We start from the raw sequence: 10,130 nt of genomic DNA, 5'->3' as shown, positions 1-10,130 counted from the left end.
GGTGCAAGCCAGCTTTAGCATGTTTAGTCTGGTTCCCTGACATGACAATTCCTGAAGTCTTTAAATTGCTCTGTTTCGTCTGAAGTTGAACCAGGGAACCAGACTTCAAAAACGTCATTGTTGGGGTTTTTTTTCCAGCATCTAAGAACACAAAACTTCAAACAAGTCAGTGTTACAATATTTGCTGCAAATACTAAACCCCCAAATCCATCCATTTCTGAAAATTACAGCAAAAGCAAATGTTGGATATTACCTTTAACATCCAAAAATTCAATATCAATTTCCATTCATACAGAAACCGGCATCGTACAAATTACCTCTATGATGCTTATTGCTACTCAAAACAGACATGAGCAAACCAAATTTTGTAGTATATTTTCATTTTGATTTAACCATGAAATCACATTCATTAACAAATTTTAAGGAACATCATTTCCAAAGCAATTAAGTAATTTAAGTAATAAATTTTCCTTTACTCAAAAAAATATATAATTTCAGGAAATACAATGCAAATCTCAATCTGTTGTCAGCAAGTTCTTATACATACTTGAAAACTGTAATTTATTTAGAATGAATTGGTTAAAAACCACATTAAAATAATGGTCTATATCTTTTTTTAATGCCATATTTACTTCTCGTAAACAGACTTAAAATATGGAGCTATTAAAATACTTTTGAATACAATTAAGTTTTCTATCAGCATGTTGTCTCTTTGGTACATAGTGAGGTATATGTAGTAAAAGAATATAATCAATAATTTGAAAATGAGCCAGAAAAATCCCCCCTCCCAAAAATTTGCGAATGCATTATTGTATTCAAAACAAATACCTATTTCACGAGTAGAGTTTCAAAGTCACACACACAATTACATTTTTTATTTGTCCAACTCACAGCATGACCAGCCCCCTCCCCGCCCCCACCCCCACGTGTTGACGAGTTCCACTCAGAAATAAAAAAATTAAAAAATAACAAAACTGCCAAAAACCAAAATCAACTTTTAATGACCCACCCCAATCCCCCTTAAGATCTCGCCTTCAAGTTGTAAACACGAGCAAATTTGATTCAAAGAGTCAGGGGAAAGTGGCAAGGAAATGCCTCAGATTGAACCACATAGCGTCAAAAGCAATGCAGAGAAAGAAGAGATTCTTGAGTACAAGTACTTCAACACATGAAAACAAAAAAGCATCAGTATGAGCACGAGTACGAGTACTTCAACACCATGAACACTGGTGAATCCCCTTGGCAGAGTATTAGGGTTAATATTGCTTTCCAAATCAGGCACTAAGAGGCTACGGCTTCAGTTTTATCATTAGCAACCCACAGTGAATATCCATAGCCACACACAACAATGATCATTTTGGCATGGCTTATGAATAGTTATGAATTGTTTCTTAACTGAGCTCCTAGGTCTACAACTTGGCCAGCGGTCCGTTGGGAAATCGACCCAGCCTGAAAGGTGAAAGGTCGTAGCTGGGCTTGGTCTGCGTAGCCAGTTCACTCAGAACCTTACCCACTACAGGAGCCAGTTTGAAGCCGTGACCTGTGGGGGGGGGGGGGATTTTAAAAAAATACAAATGAAAGAAACTTTCTCATATATTCCTTTTAACAGTTGACTTCCAATGGTTGGCTGGGACACTTTGAATAGCCTTGAACAGAAAACTTTTGAAACAATGGAACTGTTCATTATTTCATACTAGCCAAAATTACATTGTTCTTTTAGGGGGGCTTGGATTTTTTCGGGGTTAAGTTCCATAATCCTAAATGTGAGTTAAAAGTCGAGTACGCCATTTGTCATTGGGGCATTTGTTTTCGTTTGAAGCAACAAAAGTACTCAAAATCCAAAGACAGGTGTTTAACAACTAACCTGATGAAGCGTTAACTCTGTGAATGCTGTATTTTATCGAGAAAACACAATATTCTCGATTCTCGAAATCTCGATTTCAATTCAACAGTTGCTAAGTCATGACACAATCCGAAAAATCTGCATTCGGGACATGATTCTCATTCAGCCGACTGTTGCTACGCGATGTCACACACTGAACCGACCATTCTCACTATTAAACAATAGCAACAGTGGGCCAAGTGCGTCGTGTCAATGTGCTTGCACCCATTCACGGATTTGCCCAATAAGAAACCAACTGCCAACGGAAATTTCCAAAAATGTGTCACTTGACACACCTTTGGGAATGACCTCTGTTTATCTTTTGTGATTTTGACTGATCTTGGAGGGTTAGGGATGTACTAACTAAACTGTCAGTATTCAGAATTTCTTTTTACATTTTCGGTACAAGACAGGCACATCGATAAGCCTAACAACCTTTTTTTTTTAAAACAAACTCAGCAAAAGTCAAAGAACATTGAAGACACGACTCACCTGAAAAGCCACAGCCAATGACTATATTGTGGTAGTTGGGATGGGTGTCCAGGAAGAAACTTTCGTCTGGAGTGAACTGCAAAGGGGGAACAAAATCACCAAAACTTTGTTTTATATACTGTTAGTTGGCTCCTTTCTTTAACCCTAACCGCCCTGAATCCTTCAAAATCCTCTTTGTCAAAGTGGAGGAATTTGGAGGATTGAATTTGGAGGATTTGGAGGCAAAAGTGCGTTACTGATTCCGTAGGATGCACTTTGTCAAGGTCTTGGGCCGGACCTTGTGCTGTTTTTTGCTCAGCCATGCATAAATATAGGCCTGGATTATGCTTGAAATCCTCCATACTACTCCAGGATGTCACTGGCCAAGCCTCAAATCTCACTCTTGTCAAGTTTTCATCCTCAAGTTTTAAAGCTGCTTCATTTTACAATTAAATTTTTAAGTAAAATACCGGATCTTGCCAATTTCTTTCCACATATTTGGTATGGAAAGCAGATTCTGTCACTATTGTTTTTTTCTTTTTTAACTCTAACTCCCTACTGTCTTTTACTAAGTACTGGACCAAGTCCGCCAAAATCCATCAATCACACTGCTTCAAGTGCATGCTTTGCTTCAGGCCTCCAGACCCATGTTCATCATACTCCATCAATATTTAGTCAAACCAGGCCTGCAGGACCAAGTCCCCCAAAATCCACCAAAATCGGGGGGGGGGGGGGGGGGGGATTTTTATGCAGTTGGGGAGGTTAGGGTTAAATGAGAAATTTAAAGAAACGAAGATCTTACTGTGTACATGCAGGTTTCCACGACGACAGGCACATCCTCCAACCCAGGGAAATATTGTCGGGCAAACGATCGGACTTTCTCCATGTTGACGTGACGATCGGCTGCCGGGACGTCTCTCTTGTCTGGGTCGCAAACCTTGTGCTCGGTGTGATCACATAGCTGTGACGACCAATCAAAACACATCTTTTACAGATTCTTAATCGTGATTGGTTGAGACAAGGTGAGGGGTGTATATAGACCCTAATCCTGCTCATTGTAACCAAATGTAACAGGTGTATAAATCCGTGGGAACTTGTTACAATCGGGAGTCAACAGGACAGAGTTGTAATGACTCAAGTCAATGACTCGATTGGAGTCCGACTCGAGTCACAAAGATATTTATGCTTGCATGTTATTGTTTGGCAGGGCCTACAATTACAGTAAACTCCAGCTAAACCGGCACTCTCGGGAGAAATTTGTGACGAATTACGCAAATGCCGATATCTGCTGTAAGTCGTCATTTTGCCGACTTACATGAACGGTATGCACACATGATTCATTGCACTAATTGGCTTCGAGTTACCCTGGATTATCTCCTTAATGCTTGAGTTGAATCCAGCAAATTAATCCTCAAGTTGTATCATCACGTTTGGGGTATTGATAGAGGAGACCACGATACACACATGTATGTACGTGCACAGTAACGAATTAAATGCGTGCGTGGTCCAGTATATACCTTGACTGCAGCAGTAGTCATTCAATAAGACGATCCCCAGAATGGACAAAGCGCATGCGTACAGCCTAGAGGGGGTACTGGTATTGATATGCTCACGATGTATATGCGATGTATGCAGTAGGACACCCATTTTTTTGACACCGATGCATGCAACGATCACGGGCCGTGCAAAACCACTTTTTACTCGACACTTTGCCAACCCCAGAACAGGAAGTCAATCCCAATGCGTGATTTGTTGAATGCCGACTTACACAAAGGATTTTGTAATGCTTTTTATGGAAAGGGGACCGAGAGTAACACGACGACTTGAGCGAAATGGCGACTTATAAAGGCCGACTTAGAAATAAAAAATTCAATGAAAATGCATTATGGTCAATCGGGACTTTAGTCAGACGGCCGACTTGAGCAATTTGACGAGTTGTACGATGTCGGTTTAGCCAGAGATTACTGTAGATGTGGCGTGTCAGATAGGGGTAATTCCGTAAATTCAGACGTACATGTCAGACACTTTTATGAGCTGCTGTTGGGAAAGTGAATGTGATACACCTACTGAGAAGAAAACAATTGCAGACCAAACTAAGGTACACCACTACCTGAACGGCCTTGCACATGTACATCATGTGGTCGGACGTAACATGAATTTTACGGAATTGCCCATAGACAGACTTAAAAACACAACAGAAAGACGGATGGGACTTGAACGAACAAACCACTTCGAGCCCAGGGTACTCCTGACTAGGCAGGGCATAGGTGTGAAGTGTCCGATGGGGAGACTGAACAATAACAAACAAACAAACCGACAGCTATGATGGGACTTGGACAAACAAACCTTGACAGACAGACAGACAGACAGGGTATAAAAACTGATGGGGTTTGGACAACAACAAAAAACTTCACAAGAACCAGTTACTCCTCGCTCGGATGAGTGGGGTATCAGGCTTGAACAACAAGAGACACACAGATGGGTCCAGGACAAACCAACCTTGATAAGTCCTGGGTACTCCTCGCTGGGCAATGCATAGGTATTGTGTCCTTTAGTGTAAGTTATGACAGCGGGCATATCATCAAAGGTACCAGGCTTTTTTGGCTTCCAGTAGCACACATCTAGTCTCCAGGGCTGGGGACAAAACAAAACAATCAACAGGAATTGGTATCTCTTTGTCCTATCCGCTCCGTTCACAAGTACCCCCTCACCGGTAAAGAAAGCACAGTTGGGGGTGACCGACTGACACCATCTTGCCTGACTGCAATTTTGCCGCGACGCGCGGCCGCACCATGTACCACTGCGTGTACATAGTACAAATCCCCTGGTGTACGTGCGTCACACAAGGAACGGTGCGCGTCTACCAGCTAAATGTCCCGCCCATGGGACGTCGTTGCTAGGTAAAAGAGCGCCCTCTTTTGCTAATGAGCCCATAGGTGACCCAAAGTTCTCTGGTGTTTACAACTGTAAACCTGATTGAATAAAATGAAATTTGGCATTGGCAGTTTCCACTCTTCTTACCGGTATTATTTTTTTTCCTTCACAGGTGACATTTTCTGTCCTTACAGGTAACTGCATCTGTCCCCACTGGTACTTTATAGATCTTTACTGGTAACCTTATCTTTCCTCACTGGTAACCCTATTTGTCCTCAATACAACCGTTTCTGTCCTCACTGGTAACCATTTATATACTCACTGGTAACCATTTCTGTCCTCACTGGTAACCACGTCTGTCCTCAGTGGTAACCATTTCTGTCCTCAGTGGTAACCACGTCTGTCCTCAGTGGTAACCATTTCTGTCCTAAGTGGTAACCAATTCTGTCCTCAATGGTAACCACGTCTAACCTCAGTGGTAACCATTTCTGTCCTCACTGGTAACCATTTCTGTCCTCACTGGTAACCATTTCTGTCCTCACTGGTAACCATTTCTGTCCTCACTGGTTACCATTTCTGTCCTCACTGGTAACCATTTCTGTCCTCACAGGTAATCATATCCTCACCATTTTTGTCCTCACTGGTAACCATTTCTGTCCTCATTGGTACTAATTTCTGTCCTCATAGGTAATCATATCCTCACCATTTTTGTCCTCACTGGTAACCATTTTTGTCCTCATTGGTACTCATTTCTGTCCTCACAAATCGGGAATATAAAGGGCGCGTGAGTTGTTCTCGATAACTAAGAAAAAACAACTCTGTAAGGATTCTGTATGTCACTTCATGTTCTTTTAGATTAGATGAAATATTACAGAGCCTGGAATTCTCCTTTAAAGCACACATGTATTGTTAAAGGAAAAACCAAGTTAGTGTTTTACCCAAGGACGTGTGTCCAATGACCAAATGGGCTCAGTGCGCAAACAAGAGAGGGCGCTAATTTACCACATTCTAGAGCCTCGGGACGGGGCCCTTCGCGTACTGGTTCACGCGCATATGGCGCAAAGTACGCACGACTTGTTTCATGCTGAATGTACACAAAGCCATAGCGTCTTCGCGTGAGCATCTCGCGTCATCAGCAATGCCTCTGAATGTCAGGCCAAGCTGTCTCCCCCAACTCTCCCTTCCGTACCATTGAGGGGGTACTTGTGCACGGAGCCCATCTGCCGGATTCAAGCTCACAATATGCAGAATTAACACAGGAAATGACAGACCAAAAAAAAGGCCACAACACTACACAAGACAAGATGGAGGAATTCCACCAGGCGAAGAATCTTTCCTCTCAATTTATTTGGAGGTGGGTCTTTTTCTTTTACCTTGAGAGGCGGGTCTAGACCCAGAGGTCTGAGTATCTTAGAGGCCCAGGGTCCTGGAGTCAAGACGACACTCTTGCATCGGTAGTGGGCTCTGTTGGTCACGATGATCGGAGTTGTTCCTGGCAAGATCTGAAGGACTTGCTCGCTGTCATGTATGGTGCCCCCATAATGCTGAAATTGTTTCTGGTAACAGAGAAGAATACATTGAAGTAAACAAAAATATTCACGCCATGCATAAACCTGAAAAGATTTGGAAGACAGTATGAAGGGGATCGAAGGAGTTACGAGGTGTAAATTAGTACTTCTAACCATCAGGAGTCAATTAGTTTCGGGGTGTTAAAATGGGCCTTAAGTTTGCACATTTCGTCACCGTTTTGACGAGGTGACGAATCTGTACACACAACTGCAAAACCGAGGTTTGGAGAAAATCGCGTTTGAAGTTGGTCAGTTTTTCAAACTGCAACTTTTATATCACATATATAACTGATGCGATAGCCCAGTAATTAAATAGCCACCCCCAAAAAAATCTGTTTTCACAAAATCATGCTAAATTAGGAGACATAAATCACTAAAGATATTCGTCAAAACGGAAATTCTACTTGGTCACAAAAATGTAGCACTGTATGTTTGCACACAGCGCAGTTGCATATAAATTCCATACATTTTAGAATGCAGATTCCTCACTTCCTCAAACACAAATCGAGAAGGCTACATAAATCTTAATATAGCACACATGTAAAATCAATGATACTAATTGACGAATACAGATTCATTCTTCCTTTCGTCAAAACGAAAAACCGAGTGTGTAGCACTTTCCTTACCTTTCCCTTATTTTCCTTCATAGGTACTCTTATGTAACAGTTTTTTGTTGTTGTTTGTATTTTTACTTTTTTGCGTTTACAAATTTGGTTGACAGTAACTGATTTTCGTTTAGAATGAAAAATATAACACTGTTCATGTACAGCCGTTTCTCTTTATTCGTATCTATTAATTGATTTTTTTTTTTAAGTGCGGGGGTTGCTTTTATCTAAGCAGTTTTAAAAAACAATTCTGGCTTGTCCCATACCTGCATGGCTTGCAAGCATTTGTCGGCCAGCAAGACTCCCCCATCATGCTCAATCAGCCCTCGAGTGTCGTCCGAGACTTCAATCCCAGGGTACTTCTGGTTGATCTCCGGCCCCGTCAGCAGGGTGTAGGTGTGGTTGATGGAGTCCAGGGATCGCTGCATGTTATCCAGGCTTTTGTACGGCGGTTCAGCGAAGGCAAGCAAGCCATCTTTCCTACAAGTTCAGGAAAGAACATAGAGCTTTATTAAATTACGAGAGAGCTAACTCTTCATTCTTGCGCGCAGAGAAGCTTTGAAGCCGCTCTGGGCGCTGACATTTTGAATTTATGTGCGTGTTCGTAGAACACAATCAAAAAAGATGGATTGAATTTTAAAAGTGTACTCTAAATGCAACGCACAAGTAGAAGATATGCAAACAACTTAAAGGGAATATACATCATTTGCTTTTGCTGTAATTTTCAGAAATGGATGGAATTGGGGGGTTGGAAATATATAGCGAATATAGTTACACTGACTTTTTTGAGGTTTTGGGTTCGAAAATGCTATAAAAACCAAGAAAAACAATCATTTTCCTGTAGTCTGGTTCCCTGACTCCATTTAAGAAGAAACAGAGCAGTTTACATACATTGGGGAATTGTAAGGTCAGGGAACCAGTCTAGCTGGCTTGTACCCGTTCATAGGTGTGTAATCGATTGCAAACAAGTGCGATGGTCAACTGGGGCCAGTATTTGAAAAAAAGCCAGTTTTTTCCAACGCTGATCGGCCGATCAGCGTTGGAAATTGATACAAAAATACCACTTTTCTTGAAAATGACAGTATACCAGGTGCCATGATTTTACAGGATGCTTTACACTGTCATTCACTAACAGTCCAGCAAGGTATTTCAAAATGATTTGGTAGTTTTATTTTTTGATGTTTACAAATGTTGTATTTTCCCTTTAAGCGCGCCATGAAGCGCGCCATGGCGAAAAGCATCTACAGTGGAGGGACGAAAAAATACCTAGGGAGCTAGGGTTAATGTTGTCCCTGGTAGGTTGGTTCAGGCCCCATCAAAGTCTAAAAAGCAATTGTAGGGCCAGGGGACCTGTAACACGTTGCACTAAATAGTCTGTTCACAGAAATAAAGATATACAATAAAGAATACCAGGCTATGTCCTAAACCAAGTAGGCCAAGGCTATTTGTGGCTAGGGCTCAGTTTTGCTGTCGACATAGCACAGTAAAAAGCCACAGCCACAGACGACAATGCCTATTTTGGACGTGGTCTACTGCTCACAGGCAAGCCTACCTATACAGCCTCGTGTTGGTTTGGTTTTCAAGCTCAGCCCATATCTTGAAGCATTCCGGCATCATCCGGGCAAAGTGTTCCTGTGCGTAGGCATAGCGAGTGATGCGAGAATGGCCGCAGGAACTGCCTCGACTGTGGCCAAGAGGGAACTAAAGTGTAACCAAACAAAATTCATGAACAATAAAAATGTGCCCATTCTGTATAAAGTCTAGTTTAAAAAAAATAATAATAATGGGGCAGGTATTTTGGTTGGGGCGGGCGGGGGCAATCACAAGTATATAATTGGTACATTTTGGTATAGACACATGCCACATGACATAGGCCTACGTACAAAATTCGTCTTCATACACGAACAACCAAAATGGTATTTGGGATATAATTATATTATTTCCCCATGAATTCCAAAGTTTCTAAACAGGGGGCACAGGTCGATGTGGGCAATGGCATAGCCATAGTCCTCGACTCGAGCAGTGGGCCTGGGCCAGCTCGCAACAGACCGTAGCCCCCGTCATTGCCCGTGGCACGGTGACGGTGTTACCCATTTGACCTCGAAAACTAACTTGCTCAAGAAGCAGCGTATCTTGTCCTTTTTTAGCCAGGTGATAGGCTGTAGAAGATCCTTCAATTCCAGCTCCGACTACCACACAATCGTACAACTTGGAACCTTCGTGTAAATCAGACATTTCCACCTTTTTTAAGGAAGACTTTCAGAAAATCCGGACCGCTGTCAAGTGTGTCATCAACGTTCATGCAATCAGCACGCACCGCCGCCGACGTCTAATTATTAAATAATGCAACTCGGCAAAGAAGGCAGGAATCCAACCCTGAATTCGATGGTGCCAGCCTATACTCTTTTGAAGAAGTTTAACTTTTTTTTTACCTGGCACGTTATACGACGTGGCAGCATCATAAAATGAACATTGAGGCGAAAATGAGGAGGGTCGATCCTACTCCGTCTACACCATTCTACACAGTACAAAAACTCATTGTGCATAGATTATACATGTGGAACTAAATACTACAGTTATTAAAATGTGCACAAAAGAAAAAGCTGATTTTTTTAGGACGGTCGAGATCCGAGCAGGTCGCCAATTATATTATAAGGAGGGGGGGGGGGGGGGGGGGGGGGGGGGGGGGGGGGGGGCCTGGTGGGGCCTTGGCGAGCAATTCTCCCCCCC

At 42.3% G+C, this 10,130-nt stretch overlaps 1 protein-coding gene across 1 annotated transcript; it reads right to left on the bottom strand.

Annotated features, from left to right (window-relative positions):
• Positions 1-168: 168 nt before the first annotated feature.
• Positions 169-9,721, bottom strand: LOC119728276 (peroxisomal sarcosine oxidase-like). Its single transcript, XM_038200454.1, has 8 exons — positions 9,513-9,721; positions 8,953-9,101; positions 7,667-7,880; positions 6,601-6,783; positions 4,853-4,987; positions 3,156-3,314; positions 2,375-2,450; positions 169-1,540 (listed from the first exon to the last, which is right to left on the bottom strand). The coding sequence occupies exons 1-8, from the start codon at positions 9,633-9,635 to the stop codon at positions 1,410-1,412; spliced, it is 1,170 nt and encodes a 389-aa protein (XP_038056382.1). The 5' UTR covers positions 9,636-9,721; the 3' UTR covers positions 169-1,409.
• Positions 9,722-10,130: the final 409 nt, after the last annotated feature.

Source organism: Patiria miniata, unplaced genomic scaffold (assembly GCF_015706575.1).
Source record: "Patiria miniata isolate m_02_andy unplaced genomic scaffold, ASM1570657v1 HiC_scaffold_1, whole genome shotgun sequence".
Classification (NCBI taxonomy): domain Eukaryota; kingdom Metazoa; phylum Echinodermata; class Asteroidea; order Valvatida; family Asterinidae; genus Patiria; species Patiria miniata.
This window is presented reverse-complemented; position numbering and strand designations above follow the sequence as displayed.